This window comes from Manis pentadactyla, chromosome 13 (assembly GCF_030020395.1).
Source record: "Manis pentadactyla isolate mManPen7 chromosome 13, mManPen7.hap1, whole genome shotgun sequence".
NCBI classification, from domain to species: domain Eukaryota; kingdom Metazoa; phylum Chordata; class Mammalia; order Pholidota; family Manidae; genus Manis; species Manis pentadactyla.
Window position 1 is genome coordinate 56837162 of NC_080031.1, and position 20928 is coordinate 56858089.

Below are 20928 nucleotides of genomic sequence, written 5' to 3' on the forward strand. Positions count from 1 at the left end.
GAATTATTCATACATCAGTGGGAATACAAAAATGGTAAGGTCATTATGGAAACTGAGTTTTTAAAGAAGATACATTCTTACCATATGACCAAACACTAACATTCTTAGGCATTTGTATGAAAAAGATGAAAACAATTTATCCCAAAAATCTCGACATTAAGGTCACAGCTTAACCTATAATCAAAAATCATGTGAAACAGCATAATGCCCTTGAATATATGATACACTGAACTGTTCTACATCATGAAATGGAATACTCAGCAATAAAAGTAACAGACTATCAATATATGCAACAACCTGGCTGGGTCTTAAGGGTTATGTTTGAAATAAAAAAACAAAAAAATCTCACAAGTTTATATACTAAATGACTCCATTTATATAAAATTCTTGACGTGAGAAGAAAAATAGAGATGGGGAGTAGGTAAGTGGTCACCGAGTTAGGGAAAGGAAGGACAGATGTAACAAGAGCCACATGAGGGATTTGCTTTGAGGACAACATCTCTTTATCTTGATTGCAATGATGGGCATATAAATCTATACATGGTAAAATGTCATAGAAATATACATGAAAACATAAGCAGAATGACACCTGCCATAGTAGTGAAATCTGAGGAAGGTCTGTAGTCTGGCCTATGGTGTTGTTCCAAACAACTTCCTTGTTCGGATACTGCGCTGTGATCACGTTGGGGGAGCTGCCTCATGGGGTTTCTGCAACTTCTTGTGAGTTTATGTCAACATTTAAAAGGGTTTTTTTTAAGTTCAGCAAATCTTAATATAAACTAAAAAAATTAAAGACCCCATGCAGACACATCTTAATCAAATTTCTGATTCTCAGAGGTAAAGAAAACAAATCTCAAAAAGGAATAAGAAATTATTTTCAGCCTCCATTTATGCCAGACACCATACTAGGTGCTTTTACCGGTGTCTATTACCTTCACAATTCCCATTATTTAAGGTAACATTCTCTCCTCTGTGAAGATGAGAGCACTGACCTAAAATTGTGCAAAACTGCTAAGAGTTGGTAAAGAATTTAAGCCCAGGTCTACTCTATTGAACTCCAGTTATTTTGTATACATATGTAAACCTTTTCAAAACAGCTTCCTAACTAATCAAGAACATAGTATACATACCAAGTGTAAGTATATACCCCTAATTGTTTCAGTACAAACTCAGAGGACTATAGTGTGCTACTCCTTTCTACCCTACACCATTTCAATGATTAAAAAGAAATTATCATGTTAAAGCTAATTTGCATCCGTGAAGATACATTAGATTACAAACAACAGTAAAAGACTGGCTAATTGAGGCAAAATGATTTATTGAAGGGTTAGTGAGCATGCTTAATCAATTAAAGTAACAGCTAAAACAGCCAAGTCCTTCAAAAAAGAGGAGCTGAAAGGGCCAGTAGTGGTGGCTTAGTAGAGGCTGGCCTGCTTCACTTTCACTCTTCTGGGGTCTGTTTACTTGCAGGAGGATGTCTTACTGCGAGAACGTTTTTGGTCTGGCAGGTAAACGTTCTCATCCTGATTTTCTCCTCCCAGCTCTCGGGCTCTCTTCTTGTACTTGCTGATCATCTGAGCAAAGGCACGGTTGAAAACGTGGCAGCTGAAGCGCTCACGGGCTGCATTCTCCACGTGCGCCTGCAGGACCTCCAAGCTGTGGAAAACCTGGTAGCAGCCCAGGCACCTGAAGCCACTGTCCAGGGTCCCCAGCCCCTGGGGTGTCCTGGCCCTGGAGCCCTCCTTCTGGCCTGGAGGTTCCCCTGCACTGCCAGCCGGCTCCTCCCACTGCAGGGCGTTGTTATCTGAGCTGCACTCCATGTCAGTGAGGTGTTTCGGTGGAGACACATAAGAGGGTCTTCTCAGAAAAGCATTCTGGCTTTTTGGTGTTAAAAAGGCCCCAGATGTTTTTTGGGCCGCTTGAGAAAAAACACACTGCACCAGTTTGGTCTTTTTGGACGCGGGCTCCAACACTTCCACCCCACTCCACCAGACAGTCACATCTCTTTTCAGAAAGACACGCCTGTAATAAATTTCCCTGATGGGTGCTGTGTCCATGTGTTGTGGGAACAGAGAAAACTCACCCTGCTGACTCACAGGGACTGGAGAGGAGGTAGAGGAGGAGGAGAAGGAGGAGGGAGAGGAAGAGGAGGGAGAGGAGGAGGAGGAGGAGGAGGGAGAGGAGGAGGAGGGAGAGGAGGAGGAAGCTTCCCGCTCCTCCCAGACCTGGGGCGGAGTCATCTCAAGGGCCCCAACACGAGGAACATCTTCAGGTAACTCGGTGATTTCTGGGAAAAGAAGTTTCAAACAAGAAAATGAGAATAAGTGTGTAGTCTGTAGGAGTTGCGATGGTCATGAGAATATTTCTATGTGCGCACAAGTCCCCCAGGTACACATGTATGTGAAGTCAAAGAATGCCATGTGTGGCATATTTCACCTGAGGTATGTTTGTGGTGTGATTCTGTGGGAACGAGGGTGTGAAGATCTATGTATGTTCTGGGACATAGCTGGTGAGTGTTTCTCACACAGGTAAGGGGGTGGTGAATGACAGTGTACATGTGTGTGTGTGAGACAATACACATGAACAGGGGTGGTACACGTTCTTATTGTGAAACAGTTAAGACGGAGTGTGTTGGAGGAACTGTGCCTGGGCTCCCCAGAAGCGCAGCTCCCGGAGGGGCTGAAGGCTTTGAGCTGAAGCTTTTATGGGTGAGGTGGTACATGGAAAAGAAAGACTGCACATGAAAGTGCATTCCCATCAGGGCATTAGGAGTTTTTGAGCGCGTACGCTGGCTCTGAGGGAGCTAAAACAAGCTAACTGTATTAAAGGGTGTACATTATTATGGGTTAGTCTGTAGACAGCAGTCTGAGAATGATTGTGTGAGGAGGAAAGGCGCAAGTGTGTATATGTGTAACACTTGCAGAGAATGGGAAAGACGCATCTGGAATGAAGACATGTGCATATGAGAAAGTGAAAAGGAATAATGCAGCTGTACCTGGTATGGAGGAATGTGTGTGTGTGAGAGAGAGTTTGTGCTGATTTTAGGGAAGAGGTGGTAACTGAATTCCCACACTGTTATCAGCACAGCCCACTGCCTCACTCACAGCTGTCACAGTGTGCACATGGGGAACTGTCCTATCCTTGAAAGCACACCCCCAATTTGTCCCTCCACAGAGGCCTCAAGTCTTACTTCCTCCACCCTGAAGCCCTTTCATCTTTTTGAAGGGAACGTAGGGATAGGGCTGAGCAGCTCAGCTACTCATCCTGTCCAACCTTTGTGAGCTTCCTTATCATCCTCATCAGCAACACGAAGCTTTCCTCTACATTTCCAGTAAAAAGATTATGCCTTTAAATTCACAAACTTAAATAATTAAGTAGGTAAATCATTATTCCTGGAAAAATAACAAAACACATTTAGCCCCTCCCCCTGTTTAAAAACTTCAGTTACGCCTCCAACCCAATGTTTACTTCTCAAAATATATCCACTTTCTCCTTTAGGTGGTTAGAGAGTGTCTGGTGGGTTACATTGGTGTGGGGAAGGGAAAACTTAGTGTGTGTTGTTTTTTGAGAGCTTGTGTGCGTACCAAGTTTGGCAAGTATAGTTTGATGTGTATGTGCCTGTCATGTTTCTTCAACAAGTTTAGGTTGTGAGTCTAGAGATGAGATGGCCCAGTTAGTGCGTGTGAGTGTGAGCAGCTCTGGGTGTGATGAAGGATCATGACAGGAGGTGAGTGGAGGCAAGAACTGAGGGGCCACTTTCAAATCTGCAGCCACTCTTCATGCACGAGAGGACGCACATGAAGGAGCTTTGCTCTCCTCTGTAAGACAGGAGCAAACTATGGGTTCCTGCGTGCGTGTTTCATTCTGGACTTTCCTGGCTCCCTCCAGCTCTCTGTGAGAGATTTGTGACACTGTGACCAGTGGAGCACATCTGCTCAGGTGCAGCCTGAGTTAGTCTGCCTGTTTCTCTGTCACTCTGTCAGCTTTGCTACCTTTTTCAATATGGCCCTGTCTGATATCCTTGCACTTTTGGGCACTTGTCCTTGTTGAGATTTCCCTTGAATCTCAAGCTTGTGCCTTATGTACCTGCATTGACTCTCACCGAGAGCAGAAAGAAACGTTGTCATCTTTCTGTGTTCTCTCATGTCTGGACAGGGGTTTGTATCAGCTTCTATCTCATCGACCAGGGAATCTCAGGCTGATCTCTGGGCCATTCTCACACGTCCCTTTCCCGCCTCCAGGTTAAACACCTTTACTTACCGCTATTCTCGTAGTCAGAGAGAGAGGAGGGGTAATCTGAGGTAGAGGTATTTTCTAATTCCTTCTGGGGAAGATTACCAGGCTCTCCAATATGCTTTTGTTTCCTGAAGATCTCTGTTAAATTGAACAAAATGTAAAGGAATATACCCACTCTTGTATTTTTTTGCTTTTCCAAGTTTTTTTTCCTTAGGTTTACCCGACTACATATGTCATTGAGTTAAACAGATTATGTTTTCATTGTCACAGTCTGAATAAGGTCCCCCGCCCATATTCAATTCCCCAGAACCTATGAATGTTAACCTTATGAAGCCATTGGGACTCTGCAAATGTGATTAAATTAAGGAGGTATTTGAAATGAATTCCTTTTGATGACATGGAAACAGAGCCCTAGGCTCCCAAGTTGCAGAGGAGGAGATTGCGACTGGGCCCAAAGTATACCTTTCTCTCTGGCTGAGCAGAGACACTGACACAGATTTCTAAGGTCTGATCGGACTAGACTTTAGCAGCTCTTCCCTTTTACTCACCAGTACAAGAGGCTGAGTCAAGAGAGGAGCCAGACGTGTAGTATTCGGATCCACAGGGTCCATTATTTCCTTCAGGACCCACAGTTTCATCTTCCAAATACCAAGGTGGTGCACCCGATGCCTGGAGCTTTGAGACTCCTGGAAAATGGAGCGAAGTAACAGAGCAGCTGGTTCCATTCTGTTCCCTCCTACTCTTCCTCCTAATGCACTAACCCCACTTTCCCTCCCTCATGGAAATACTGATATAGCCCTAAACATTTACCTTTGGCTTGGACAGATAATGGGCCTATTACAGCTTTCCGGGTTACTCTCTGGACCCTGTAGTCCAGGCTCCTCACACTCACTCACCTTGCTGAAGACTTTTTGTACCAGTTGCTTTCCTCTACCATTTTTTTGTGTGTGGGTGTGCCCTTTGCACTCCCCCTCCTAGATGTACAACCTCACATGAAACAATTGGTGAATTTTTATCTATGCAGAATTTATTTTATATTATTAGTCACTGTCTTTGTTCTGCTGACCAAGCTCACTTTTCCTCAGTGAATTAAAATGACCTTCACCTCCGATGAATGTATCAGGTGTGTGCATCGTGCGCACATTGTGGCAGAATGGTCTGATGAATGTCATGTGCGTTGTGTGCATAAATTCTTAACCTGATGGTTTAAACTAGGTTAGGGTTTAATGTGTGACTTATCTGGTGTTTGCACAGTTGAATATGGAGTGAGTCTTGTGTGCGTGAGAATGGTATGTGTGCTTTTTGTCTGTGTTTTAGGTCAGCACTTATCTATGTGTGCAGACTGCGTGTCCTACGATTATGGATTTGTGTGTGCGTGTTTCACATGTTGTTAGGTGGCTTAGATGTGCAACAGAATTATTGGGAGTATTCTCTTTGAGACTAGTGGAATTAATGTATCTGTGAAATCTAAAGTAACAAACAGTGAAAGAACAGAAGGATATGAAAATCAATGGCTGTAAGAGAAAGAATATATGAGTTTTCAGAATACAGAACTATTTGATTCCAAAGTAAATGAGGGTGCAGGAAAGAGCATGCAAGAATAAATGTAGAGCAACATGTGATTGCATTACAAAAGTAAAATCTTGAAAGATTGAGGTCTAAAGAGTTGAGATAGAATACGGACACTAAAGCCTAGCACTTTAACACGGAGGTGTTCACCAAACAGACATATGTCCATATAGCAAAAACATGTAATAGAATTTTCAGAATATCTTCTTTTAGAGTAACCCTAGACTGAAATGTAACCCAAATGCTCATAAAAGTATAATCAATACAGACACTATCTATATGCCAAGAATGAATTAACTACAGTCACATATAACACGGATGATGATTACAAACACAGGTACAGAGAGTGAAAAGAAGTAGACGTAAAGCATGTGTTGTGCACTCCTATTTACATAACATTAAAACATAGGGACAACTAATGAAGCACTTTGGTAATCAGAGGAATTATCACTCTTTGGTTGGGACAAAAACAGATTAGAGAACTTAGATGCATGTGAAAGATGACAAGGAAGTGAATGATTAAGACAGGGCATGCTGATGGGTCTGTATAGGGTTGAACTTGAGAACATCAACTATGAGAAGGTACCTCTGTGCTGGGGTCTTGGACCAGGTGTGTCTATACTCAGGTCAGGACCTGAGGATCCTACGACGTAGTGCCTGCTTTAGGCTATTAGTGCTGTCACACCTTCTTGGTAATATAACCTGTCCTTGCCCAGTTCATACCGACATGTTCTTCCATGTTTCTCTGATACACCTCATCCCCTTAGGCCCTCTTCCACCATTTCCTCAAATACCTCACTGCTCTCCCCTTGTCTCCTTGGGCTCGCTCCAATCCTTCTAAGTATTTTCCCTTGGAATTTACTACTTCTGCTGGGGATTATATTAACGAAGATGGAGACGCACTTTGAGTTTCTTTCTGTACTGTGCAGCCTTGTGCTGACTGATGAGCAGAATCACTCAGCTCATCTCTGGGCTCTGCCTAGATCCCCACTGTCCTTTGTATCCCACTCAATAGTCCCTTCTTACCAGCACCAGCAGGCTTCTTCTCACAAGGAACACAGGAGACGCACTCTGAAGCAACAGCAGCAGCTTCCGTTGCTTTCGGAACTGGTACATATTAAGAAAGGCATTACATTAGAAATTACTGTCTTCCCCTTGGCTTACTTACGCTATATATGTGTGTATGTGCGAATTGGTGTGAATGTGTTTTACATGCTTCATAGTTTACACAAAATACATCTCTGAACACGCACTATTTGTATTGAAGCTGAATTGCAGACAGACTCACTTCCCAAGCCTCCCCCCAAGGCCCCACTGGGCTGTGCTGAAACCCAAATGTCACGTTCCCTTCATGAGCCCCCACTGGGACCCTGGGTCCTGGTCCTGGTCTGTCCCCTCCTGCTGCTGAGCACTGGCTCTTCCTCATAGGACCTGTTTACTTTTTAAACCTCACAGTCACAACTATTTCAGTTTCCGATTTTTTCTAGAAAGAACCGAACTTTCTTAATTCAACCATTGTGGTTAAATGGTATTGTATGTACATATGTTTGCAAGTGCGTGTGTGTGTCCTGCTGGTCTTTTCCTTACATTTCATAAAGGAGCCTAACATTTATATTTCTATGCTCTGAGACAATGAAAGAAAGGTCTTCATGTTGGAGACAATCTAAGAAATCAAGTCATTTTCTACCTGACTTCACACTCTCATCCCCACACCTCCAATTTTAGGTTCTCAAATTTTTTCCTAATTACTTACCTCTATGAGCCACACATTCTTCATAAACTGGAAAAAGTATTATTGGAAAATCTATTACAATATCCACTTAACAAATGCCCTCAGTTTTGTAAAAAAAAAAATAAAGGGAAATACATTATATAAGAAAAGTTATAGTAATCAATCACTACATCTGTGATACAGTAACCCAGAGCGGCACGATGTAGGGAACACAGGTCCTACGCCACAGAGACAAGGACCTAGTCACAGGAACCTGCTCTTGACCCTCAGATTATCTATTCCCTTAGAAAGACCAGCGCATCCACACTTCTCCTCCCTCCAGCCTTCCTGCTCTTTCTCGCGCATAAGTAGAAATCCTTGCTCTTTCTCTTTAGAAGAGTTTTCAGATCCCCAGTGCTCAGAGAATATCACAGACACACCTCCTGACATCCTGGAGAAGTGTGCCTTCCTCCCTGGAACTCTGCTGCCAGAGGTTCAAGTATATCCAACAACAAGCAACTGTAAAGGCTCTCAGCACTCACTATCCAAGAACAAGCAACTAGAGAGGCTCTCTCCGCACTCAGTCACTCACTGGACTGGCCGGTGCTTAAGTACACCAGGAGGGCCATTATGATGTGAGACAGGGATCCAGAGCATTCTGACACGAGCATCAGAGCAAACCACTGAAAGGCGGGGGTGGGGGGGCTCTTTTATCCAACACAAACTCTTATCAACTTGAATTTTTTTCTTACACTTCATATCAAAACTTGGGAACCAATGATGTGGATTAAACAAAAGATCATTACTTTATGTATCTAGGGTAACCACATTGCTAAATTTCCCCAAGGGTGAGAATAAGGCATTACCTGAACCAGGCTTAGAACATTCCTGCCCCATATAACATGGTAACTGTCATATCTTAGCAGTGCCATATAATATGTGCACATAAAAGTTGTATGTGAGGTGTATATGTATAGTGGGTTTGCAAACACCTTGTGATTCCACACAGCTCCAGCATTTATTGAATTTTCCCCACTATAGGGAACAGGCTCATGTATTTCAACAACCCATTGTCTCTTTTGAAACTCTCTTCCCCATCACTTCCCCAGAGCCTTCAGGGAAATAGGAAGCCCCTGGCTTTACATCCCATGACCCTCATCGTGAATCCTGTGCTTGTCAAGCATGACGGCTTCATTCTCCAGCTTCAGTTCTAGGCCCCAGTCTCCTGGAAACCAATGGGCTCTGCACAGGGCTTGAACTCTAGTTAGCTCCATTCTACTTCCAACTTCCCACTGACTGTCTGCTCCCTGAGGGGCAATGTGTATTTCCTTCAAACTAAGCAGTTGCTCTAGAGCCAGGCAGTGATCCAGCCAGCTTCAGCCTTCTTTACCTCAAGCAGGTCCTGCCTCATGCTGTTCCACGCACATGGGCTCGGACTCTTGCAGCCACTAAACGGTAGGCACATTTCCCAAGACAGTCTCAGCCTTGTCAGCTAATGGAAAAACCCAAAGCAAAAATTACATACTATTTTACACATACCAAATTGGTAAAAATTAGACCACCCTATACAAATAATTGTAAGGATATGGATTAAAATAGGAACCTTCATGATATAAAATGAAGTATCGACCTATGTAGCTGTGTTGGAGAACAATTAGCCAACATTTAATGAAATTAAATATACATATAACCTATGAGCATATAATCTCATTCTGTAACATGATCTTTACAAGGGTGATATTCACAGCATTATTTATAAGGGAAGGGAAGTGGCATTTTAGTTTCTAACTCAGAACGGATGAGCAACATATGGTTGATAAATACAACAGAATACATTTCCAATAATAAAAGCCACGCCCATTATACTATATGCCTATAGGGCAGGGCATCAAGAAGGAATTGGAGATCAGGAACAAAAAGAAAATATAAACCAATGAAATAACCATAAGCTAGTGACTAAGGAGTATTCTTAAGTTAGTAGTCAATAATTAACTAAAGACAGAAAAAATCTTTCTCAAAAATAAAATGGTTCAGATTAGGTCTAGAACTAAGAGAAAGAATTATTCTAAACAAGCCTTATAGTATGAGCTTCCTATTGCTGTTACAGCAGATTACCACTGTGTAAGGGGCTTAAAATACAAATTTCTTATCTTGCAGTTCTGGAGATCATAACTCCATTATGGGTCTTACTGCCTAAAATCAAGATGTTAGCAGAACTGGTCCCACCTGGAGGCTGTAGGGGTGACTCTGTTCCCTTTTCCAGGTTCTAGATGCTGCCTACATTGCTGGCGCACCTTCATTTCCTTCATCTTTAGAATACATCACTACAACATCCACTTCCGCTGTCACATGGCCACTCTCTCTCTCTCTCTCTCTCTCTCTCTCCTAGGGACTCTTGTGATTACATCATCCCCACACAGGCAATCCAGGATAATCTGCCCTTTTCAAAACCTTGAAATAAATCCCACCTAAAAAGCCTCTTTTGACACTTGCAGTAACATATTCACAGGTTCCAGGGAAAGAAGTTGACTTCTTTTCCAAGGGGGGTGAGTGGAGAGAGATTTTTTTCTCAGCTCCCACACCAAGACAAGCACAGAGTGTCAGAGTAAATTCACCAGCAGTAAAATACAGTAGGCTGGGTGAGAATGGAAATCTCTAATTAAACAAGAGCAATAGGAAAAAAAGAGAGCATAGCTACTAGGTAAACATATTGAGGAAAACAAAGTTCAATGAAATAAAGAAAAAAAATGCTGTTTGAAAAATGTAACCTAAGGAATAGACAAAGAAGTATATTAGCATTCTTCATGCCATAGAACTGGCAACTGGCTTCAGTACAAGGGCGTCAAGACAAGATGACAAGCCAAAGCAAAGAAATAAAAATGGAAAGCGGTGGGGGGGGAATAAAAAGCTAAACAAGGTCAAAACAGGATGAATAAACAACTTAAGACCAGAAAGAAACAGAATAACAGAATAAATCTTCCAACTGAAAAACTGACATATCTACTTGAGAGCAGTTATAAAGGAAAGGACAAATACACAATGAGAAGACAGATAAAAAAAGGTGAAATGATGTAACGTAACAATAAAAAGGTCAGCCAATAAACCAGACAATTATGCAAGATATGCCACAGTAAAACACCACTTGCAATGAAGACCTGAAACCACGAATTCCTAAATTGCAGTTATTTTTTTTCCTTAAAGGATAAAACAAACAAAATTCTTCAGGTATCCTAAGAGGAAAAGCAAGTCATGGCAAGTGCTAAACATCAAGCTGGCTTTACTCTTCCATAAAGCAACATACATTGCTTGAAAATAGTAGAGAAATAGTAGAGTATCTGCAGATGTTGAGAAAAAGAAGGTACAATACTGCAGTATGATCTGCAGACAAGTTGTTTTCAAGTGTAAAAGCAACTGGCAGAAATTGTCCAATGTGCATTAAAAAAAATATTACAAGAGTCACTCCTGAAAAAGTCACTTAACTGCCATAGAGCCAACTCAAAACATGAATGAAAATGCCATGGAAAAGAAACAGAAACAAAACACAAATGCAATGCTTCATGCCAAAATACAGTACAATATTGACAATAAGCGCCTGAGGGTGGAGATGGGAGTGGGAATTGATTGACCTAACTGCGTTGCACTAATTCCTATGAAGAAAATTTGGATCTCGGGACCTCAAGGGCCAATCTAGGTCCCCTGCTCTGGACTTTGTCATCCTTTTCTCTCTTTCCCTGTGCACAGCACTATCTAAAATCTAAAGTTCCCTGTGCACCATGTTTGTCATCTCCGTGCTTTTGCTCAGTCAGTGTTCCCACAGCTTGTGTAAACCAAGTGGAGTATATACACATGTGCTTGCACACACACAGCCAGTAACCAGGATGATATACAAGAGCCTGGAAATTTGGTTGTCTGTGAAGGGGAAGCCCAGAAGCCAGGAACACAGGGAGGAAGACACGCCCCCTTCTGCAATGCTGGAGTTTTAAACTTACAGGTATGCAATTCCTAGATTTACCAATATTAGAATTTTAAAAAGTAGGGCTAGAAAGAACTGTGCCTATAGAGCCCATACATACGGTCTATACAGGATAGGCTTTGAAAGGTGAACAGTCACTGCTGTTCCCAGCACTGGGGCACCAGCACTCAAAAGGCGAATGAAGTGGGACTATGCAGGTGGAAGGCAGTGAGGATGCTACGGGCCAGAAGGAGCACAGGCCGGGCCCCGCCTGTGGAGAGCAGCGGGTTCTCAGAAAGTGACGCTGATAGTTTCCGTAAACACATTTTTGCTGTTCCCTTCAGAGCGGTCGCCTGACAGTTGGGATAATTTGGGGAACCCTTGAGCTCAGGTTCAGGGCTTAAAATATGTGTCAAGACCTCCTGCGGGACCCTCGGAGTGGAGCGCGTTACTCCCTGGCGGCAAACACTTGCCTAGAGAGAAAGGACCGGAGTTTTTCAAACAGATTTGTCATCTGGCCACAACTTTGGTTAGAGGAGCGAGACATTAAGTCAGCCAAACTTTTAGTAAAAAAACCAAGCGTACAACCACAGCGGATGCTGCCCTGATGCTTCTTGAAAATGGGCCCTGACAGTGGAGCCCTGCAAGGGAGCCACAGAGGCCGCGCGCCTGGGCAGCAAGGCTGGAATGGGACAGGCCGCGGCAGGGAGCCAGCGCTCCCCGGGGGGCGGGGTCTGTCGGCCGGGGCGCTCACGGCGGCCGGGCGGCTCGGCTCCTCCGGCGCGGGCGCTGCCCCGCTCGAGCCGGGGGCCGGGGTCCCCGACGCTGGGCCAGAGGCAGCTGTCGCTGGGGTCCGGCCCGGAAGGCGGCGCCGCGGACGCCCGCGCTCCCCCTCCCAGCGCCCGGCCGAGGCCGGCGGGCTATCGGGTCCCGGAGGTCGCGCTCGGGTTCCGCCAGCGACAGCCGCGGGGCCCGCCGACCTGTCCTCCTCGGCCTCCGGGCCCTCGGCCGCCATCCCCGCCCTCTGCCTGTCTGGACCTCGCGGCCCTCCGCCCGGGAGGCCGCGCGGCGGGGCGGCCAGGGCCCACGCACCACACTTGCGGCCGGGACGACCCCTGCGCAGCGGCGGCGGAAGCGCCCCAAGGCCGGGCTGCTCCGAGGGCAGGGAGCGGAGCGCGCGGTCTCAACGCCTCTGGGGCAGACCCGACAGGCAAAGAAATTCCCTTGCCCCCTGTGAGGCCAGGTGGGGGACGCCTTTACACCTCCAACTTTGAAGAGCAAAATACATCAACAGAACTGTTCCTGTGGCCAATAATGGAAGTTTATATTTAGGAATTTAAGAATTTTGATGTAAAAGCTTTCTAACTGTGTAGGCTTCTTAACCAACATGCAGAATCTAATTAGGTACCTCAGATATTTAATGGAATTAACTAAGTTTACTGGTGCATATTAATTCCTAATCTAACATTTTTAGTGCCATTCCTGATGGAATTCACAAATTGCTTAAAAACATGCAAGAAAGAAATCTCCCAGATGAGCATTACTATCTACAGAGAAGAGCTACACTCTGGTAAATTACATCACAAATTTAATTTTAAATAAAACTGAATACCTCCCTCCCCACCCCTGACCACTATGGCTGTTATATTATTGAAAATACTGACTCCTGAAGAAGACATCTTTTGTTCTTAATAAAACAAAGTCTTAAAGTAAAAACATCATTTTACACTACATCAAATTGGCAATTAATAACATTTGGAGAATGAAAATGCTAAAATGTTATTTCTTTATTGTAGTTCTTAATTGAACTAACTGGATAAATCTAAAGGGGACGGGTTTAATGTTTCAACAAGAATTCTCATTTCTTCAGCTATCTGTCGTCATCTGGAATTTCTGATGATGACAATTTGTCATTTTTGATAGCTCCCTTTTACTACATTTTGGGAGTGAAATAACGAGATGCTCAGGACTAACGTACTGAATTAGAACTCAGTAATGGAAAAACAAAGTGTTTACAAGAATTAATAAGCTATGAGGCTACTTTACCAATTTAAAAGGTGGACATCAGTGACACCTATTTAAAATCACTGTGTGCAATGAAACGGAACAAAAACATAGTATGACAAATAAAGTGACTACAACAGTGACGGAATCCTGATCGGGTCATGATTTGGAATAATTCAGTTCATGGTCTTGCCAGTAGATGGAATTAAATCTTGAGATGGAATTAAATCTCACTGATCTTGAGCAATCCTTATCACTATACAGTCTTAAGTTTCCTCATCTGTGATAGGAGAAAGTAGGATCAATGATCTCTAGATAATTATCTTGCTTTAATGATTTCCATATTTATCTGACAAATAATAACTTCAATAGGGCCTGTGAGCACAGCAAAACTTAGCTGAGTCTGATTAAATTCTTTCAGTATTGCTGTAGGGAGGCAAATTGTCATGACAAATGGTGTGTAATAAAAAAACAGAGTCAGAAATCTCAATAAAGTGGTAGCACAATATAATCAACTTACATATTTGGGGAGTCATCCCATGGAATCTATGCTAAAATACACAAACCAATGGAATCCTATTTATATTAATAAAACATAAAATATCTATTTAAGAATGATCTTAGGAACCACTTCTCTAAACCTAAAACAGTTCAGGAGGAAGGACATGGAGACCCAGAACCGTGAAGAACTGCCTAGAGACAGAGTAAATGGCATCTTCACAGCTCAGATCCTGGCCTTTACATATCCTAAGTCACGCTGCTTTCGTTTTTCTACTCTATTGTGTTAACTCTCCTTTCTTATAAATAAAGGAATACAAGAAACTGAATGGCCCAAATTCTATTGCTCTGAATTTAACTGGAAATTATTATGTATAAAGTATACTACAAATTGTTCATGACATATGCAAAACCAGAACTGTTTAAATAATTTTACTATTTTAAATGAAGTAATTGAAATGTGTTTTTCTCTGCTCCCTCCTGAAATTGCAGTAAAGAGATTTAAGAAACAAAAATGCATAAGCCAAAAAGGACAAAGAATAGGAAAGGTGATTACAGAAATTAAATATAAAATTTGGAAGATGGATATACTAGTATTAGATGACTTAACCAAACTCTAGACTGGCCAGGGAAGAAATAGAGAGCAAACACTGAAGAATCAGAGAAAAATTAAGGACTTTGGAGGAACAGCCCCCCTGAAACTGGGCTACAGATCCTCTATCCTATCCTAAGGATAAAAAATCAATTTTCTCCCTCCTTAGAAGAAAATCAGAATTTTCCTCTTGGAGAGATTTAACAAGAGAGATGCAGAACTGGGAAATACACGGACACCAGTGAGGATGTGGAAACCAGACTGAAAAAGATGAAAGGAAATTCTTCCTATTAAACGGTGAGATACAATGTCCTTCCTTCTACTTGGCCTGAGAATACCAGCAGCTAAAGTTACGCCTTTTAAGTACTAGAGTGGATAATTCTTCTCCAGGGAATCTCACCAGCTCCAAAGAAAAACCTTAAGACGTTGAGAGTTGTTATTTGACAATAAAAAAAAGGCCCAGACCTAATACCTACAATGAAGACCAGCAAATCCATAAGCACAACCATACCCAAAATTCCAATGGGCTATTTTAATGTTCCATGGATCTTTCTGAAAAAGTATAAAGACTAGATTAAATGAAGTTGGTGATTAGGTCAAAGCAATGATCAGATGAAAAGTCTTAAATGATTTACTAGCTTCAAGAAAATAGGGAAAGTAACACATCAGTAAAATTAAGTGGTATAGAAGGCTATAAGAACATCAGATTGTGGAAAATAACTTATTGAAAAGTTCAAAATCTAATGGGAAAAAATTATATTTAAATACAATAGCTGGAAAATAAAGTTGAAAAAATCTATAATCCCTTTATTCATTTGTTTAACGCTATTCAATGAAGTCCTAGAGATATAGTAGTAAAGACACAAATTTTCTTTTTTGGGGGAAAGACATGATCAAGGTAAAGAAAGGAAATAGTGTAAAGAGTGTTAGAAGCTAAGAAGAAAAAAGAGGTGATATGACATCTTGGAAGTGGGCTGAAATTGTAGATTGGGTAGCCAGGGAAGGTTTCAATGTGACTTTGCAGGAAAAGACCTGAAGGAACCTGGAATCCCGACATCTGAGATGAAAACATTGTACCAAGAGAGAGAAGAGCCAAGTCTCTCAATAGCATGGCTGGCCCATTCCAGGAACACCATAAGGAAGTGTTCTGGAACAGAAAAAATTAGAAGAGTATAAACTTAGAGAGGTAATAGAAAAGAAGACTGGTAAGCTCCTCTGAACAGATGATGAAAGGGCCACACTGAGATGGAAGGAGAGGCAGAGTCAGTCTTGCCAACAGCCCTCCTTCCAGGGCAGTGACCCACAGTGAGGAGGGAGCTCACACATGCGGAGCTCCCCATGGAGCAAGGGGTATGTGCCCCACGTCAGGTACCCAATCTTTGGGATCTGTACTAGAAAGATGACCCCCCAAAACATCTGCTTTGAAAACCAATGGGACTTATTCCAAGGAGACTCAAAAGGCTATAGGAAATTGAGATTCTGATTTTCAAGGGTTCACACATAAACTCGTTCACCCTGGGACCAGTGCAAAAGCAGCAGTTTGAAATACGTCCAGACTGTATGAGATGGGGATTCATTTGGTAACCTCAAATAGTCTGCTGGAGGAGCTGGGGCCTGGTGGGATTCTCTCAGGCAACTGAAAATAGAGTGTCTTACATACATGTGCTAGATTAAAAACTCCTGTGGCTTTAACTCTGTATCTGGAATTCTTTCCTTTGAGAAGAGGACACACACACACACACACACACAGCTTGGCATATATGAATCTCATACTAACCACAAACCAAAAACACATAATAGATAACACAAAAAATAAAGTGGCAATGTTAAGAGTAGGCAGTTAGAGAGACAGGAGCAGGAGAGGAGAGAGGAAGGCAGCCGCCCACCCAGTCTCTGGTCAGAGACCGCCCTGTCTCCTTCAGAACAACCCGTTCAGTGGTCCAGCACAAACTGATAAAGAGAAGATACGGTCACTGGGACCTTCCTGATTTTAAAGCATATGCACTTACGAAAGACCTTGTTGTTAATGACCCTGAAGCCACCATATCATTATTGCATCATTTACATTAAAGTTTTGACCCCACCATGCATCTCTCTTGGACGTTCATGGGAAAAAATGACAAACACAAACTTGTACAAAGAGGCTGAAGAGGAGGAAACAAGACATCCGAAAGACAGTGTGAGAATGAAAAAATGGGAGGGAGGAAACCAAATAAAACCCATAGAAGACACAATGAAAAGGCCAATGAGTGGCTACCCACCCTTGGGGTCAGCCTGCTTCTCTGTCTCAGGAGTGTACTTTTGCTTCGCTAAATAAAAACACCCTGCAGCTTTAACTGTCTATTGGGTCTCTAAACTGAATTCTTTCCTTCAAGACAAGAACCCAGGAGATCCACAATGCACACTGCCCAGTCACAAAAGGAATCCAGCCATAACATTAAAGAAAAACACCAAACCACAAAAACGCAAGAGAAGAAAGGAACAGAGAAGAACTATCAAACCAATCAGAAAACAATCAACAAAATCGCAGTTAAGTGCATACCTATGCAAGAGAAGAAAGGAACAGAGAAGAACTATCAAACCAATCAGAAAACAATCAACAAAATCGCAGTTAAGTGCATACCTATCAATGATTACGGTAAGTGTAAATAGCGTAAATGCCCCAATCAAAACACATAGGATAGCTGAATGGATAAAAACAACATCCATCTCTCTATAAAAGATTCACTTCATATCTAGAGATACACAGAAATTCAAAGTGAAGTTATGGAAAAAGTTATTCCATGCAAATGGAAATGAAAAGAGAGATGGGGTAGCAGTAATTATATCAGACAAAATAGACTTTAAACAAAGACTGTAAAAAAGACAAGGGCATTACATAATGATAAGGGAATCAATCCAAAAAGAAAGTATAACATTTAAAAATATTTATGCACCTAATGTAGGAGCACCCAAATATATAAAGTGACAGTTAAGTCATATAGGGAGAAACTGACAGCAATACAATAATAGTAGGGGATTTTAATATCTCATGTCAATGGACAGATCACCTAGATTGAAAATCAATAAGGAAACATTGGCTTTAAATGACACATTAATCAGATGGACTTAACAGATACACAGAGTGCAGTCCTTCCAACAGCAAAACACATATTCTTTTCAAATGCACATGGAACTTTCTTAATGATAGACCACATGTTTGGCCACAAAATAGGTCTTCATAAATTTAAGAATATTTAAGAAGACCGAAATCATATCATCTTTTCCAACCACAACAGAATAAGACTGGAAATCAGTTATAGAAGAAAACTAGAGAAAACACAAACATGTGGAGACTAACCACACGGGCCTAATGAAAGGTTCAGCAAATAAAGAGAAAATAAAAAAAATACCTGGAGACTAATGAAAAACAGAAACGCAATACGATTGGGATACAGAAAATCAGTTCTAAGAAGGAAGTTTATAGAGATACCTCAAAAAAAAACAGAAACAAGAAAGACCTCCAATAAGCAATCTAACCCTGTACCCTAAAGGAACTAGTAAAAGGAAAACAAAGCCCAGAGTCAGTAGAAGGAAGGAAATAATGAAGTGCAGAAATAAATGAAATAAAGGCAAAAAAGCAATAGAAAAGGTCATTGAAACTAAGAGCAGGTTCTTTGAAAAGATAATAAACAAAACCGATAAGCCTTTAGGTAGACTCACTGAGAAAAGAAAGAGGACTCACAAAAATAAGAGAAGACATCATAACTGATACCACAGAAACTCAAAAGGATTGTGAGAAACAGCCACAAACAATTATAGCCAACAAATTGGACAACCTTGAAGAAATAGAAAAATCCTAGTAACATACAATCTTCTCAGACTGAATTCATGAAGAAATAGAAAAATTACTAGAAGGAAATTCTGAATCAGTAATCAGAAAACTCCCAACAAAATCAAAGGCCGACGACTTTGCGGGCAAATTCTACCAAATAATGAAAGAGTTAATACCTTTCCCTCTCATATTCTTCCAAAAAACCTAAGAGGAGAGAATGCTTCCAAATTCATTTTATGAGATCAACATCACCCTCATACCAAAACCAGACAAGTACACCACAGAAAAAGACAACCATAGGCTAATAACCCTAATGAGCACAGATGCAATAAATCCTCAAGAAAGTATTAGCAAAATGAATTAAACAAACATTGAAAAGATCATGCACCCTAATAAAGGGAGATATTCAGGGATGGCTTGATAAAATGAAGGATGAAAATCATATTATAATTTCAACAGATGCAGAAAAAGCCTTTGACATAATTCACCCATTTATGATAGGGTTTCTGGGGACATAGGAAGACACGCGCTCACCTCTTCCCATAGACACACAGAATCTGCAGCTCCTGGTGCAACAACAATTTCTGAAATACACTTGCACACAAAGCACTCCTAAGTATGGGGCTAGTAAGAGACCGCCGCGTGGAAGCTGGCAGGAGAGGCTGGGACATGGTCTCGCCATGAACCCACCCCAGGGCGGGCAGCCCAGTCAAGAGCTTCTCTCCGAACACGAACGGTTTAAACCCCACATAGAGCGCCGCTAAGTTTAAGACCTGCCACTGCCAGAGGCTCTCACAAAGCCCAACTCACTCCGCTTGGAAACAAGTTACCGAGTGACACCTCTCCCTCCACGGGGCCCTCCAGCCAGACCTTGAGTTTCAGCAGTTTCACGCAGAGCCGCCATGCAAACAGGCAAAGACACGCCATTCCGGACCCAGCTGTGAGCACACAGTCCCCCTGAAGCCAGCAATTCGGCCCGCGGGCCCCTGAGTGGCTGCGGATCCTGGGCAGAGCCCCCTGGCGCCCCCGGCCCCTCAGAAAGGCTGTCGCGCTGAAGGGCCCGCGGGGGAAGCCCCGGGCCCAGGCCGCCGCCTTCCCGGCTGCAGCCTCCTGAACAGAACAGCCTTCCCTTTCACCGACCCTGGTCCCCCGAGCTTTGGCCTTTCGAGGGCCAGGCAGCCAAACGCGGGCTGGGAAGCGAGCTGCCGCGAAAAACACCGCTGAGGACACACTGTCCCAAACATGGCGCCCTGGGAACCAGCCCTCGAGGAGAAGGCTCACAGCTTGGGAAGGCTGCGCGGGACTTACCCGACACGGCCGCCGATCCAGGAGCGCCGGGACTCTCCGCGGACGAGGCTCACCCGCCGGGCTCAGTCCGAGGGGCCGGCACCCGAGCCAGGACACACACGGCGCCACAGGCTGGCCACAGCCTCTCTTCCCGGGTGAGCACCATCTTGACCTTCTACGCGGGCTGGCGCCGTCTTGATTCTCTACCGGGGCGGTCGCCGTCTTGACTCTCCACCCGGGTGGCCGCCATCTTGACGCTCTACGCAGGCCGGCGCCGTATTGACGCTATACGCGAGCGGCCGCCATCTTGACGCTTTACGATGGCTGGCGCCGTCTTGACGCTCTACCCGGGTGGCCGCCATCTTGACGCTCTACACGGGCGGGCGCCGTCCTAACGCTATTCGCAGGCGGCCGCCATCTTGACGCTCTATCCGGGCGGCGCCATCGCGGTTGTTGTAAAGACGAGCAGCTTTTTCCCTTCTTCAGGGAGCATCATGCAAACCCGCTCCCTCCGCGGGGCTGCAGCTCGCCGGGACCTCCGGGAAAAGCGTATACTCGCCCGTGGGCGGGGTTTCATTTGCCCCGGAGGGGCAGCCCGGCCCTGGAAGCCTTGGAGGGGTCTCTGTCCAGAAGACTCCGATGAGACGGTTCTCGGCTGGCTCCCGCCTACAGGTCACCGTGGGTGCCAGGCTGACACCCACCTGGAGTCCTCCAGGAGGAGGCCTGTGTGCCTGTCCCGGAGCTTCGCTGAGGGGCGGGTTTCGGAATTTCCGCAGAGCCCCCGGAAGCAGTCTTGGCCCGCCCCCGGCCTTGCTCCGGCTTTTGGGGGCACATCTGGGATTCTGTGGCTGCTGCCGGGTCCACCTCAGAAGGCGTGGCTCTAGGAGCCAGTGGGCTAGGGGTGGGTCCCGCCGGACAGTGACTGGAGTCGTGACTCGCTCCGGCCTCCAGGGCGCAGTGCACTTGGAGCTCAGCCTTCCTAGAAAGGCACCCATTTGCTTAGCAGCAGCAACTGCAGAGCAGGCTGCTAACCACACAAGACCGCTGTCCTCTCTTAGCCTTCACTGAGACGGGGACCATGGGCTGAAGCAGAGGGGGGTGTGAGGGCCTCCAGGTAAAAAACAAAGCAAGATGACACGGGATTTGCTGTAGACTGCTGGGGGGCCCAGCTTGTAGTTTGACTTTACCCAGGTGCTGCTTTTCCTCCTCCAGCCCTAATCAAGTAATTTGCAACCTGGGCAGTTGATTTAGCAAGCACCTAGTAA

General features: G+C 43.9%; 1 protein-coding gene and 1 long non-coding RNA gene across 2 annotated transcripts; both read right to left on the reverse strand.

The window, feature by feature from the left end:
* Window positions 1–1298: 1298 nt before the first annotated feature.
* LOC130680295 (protein FAM170A-like) lies at window positions 1299–4846 on the reverse strand. Its single transcript, XM_057490558.1, has 3 exons — window positions 4785–4846; window positions 4261–4374; window positions 1299–2287 (listed from the first exon to the last, which is right to left on the reverse strand). The coding sequence occupies exon 3, from the start codon at window positions 2238–2240 to the stop codon at window positions 1461–1463; it is 780 nt and encodes a 259-aa protein (XP_057346541.1). The 5' UTR covers window positions 2241–2287; window positions 4261–4374; window positions 4785–4846; the 3' UTR covers window positions 1299–1460.
* A 16-nt stretch (window positions 4847–4862) lies between these two features.
* On the reverse strand, window positions 4863–20076 carry LOC130680296 (uncharacterized). Its single transcript, XR_008993248.1, has 3 exons — window positions 19685–20076; window positions 6832–6912; window positions 4863–4922 (listed from the first exon to the last, which is right to left on the reverse strand). It is a non-coding gene; the product is annotated as an uncharacterized LOC130680296 (long non-coding RNA).
* Window positions 20077–20928: the final 852 nt, after the last annotated feature.

Excerpts from the sequence above, each read along its gene's own strand:
- LOC130680295 (XM_057490558.1), bottom strand. The coding sequence starts at position 2,240 with ATGACTCCGCCCCAGGTCTGGGAGGAGCGGGAAGCTTCCTCCTCCTCT.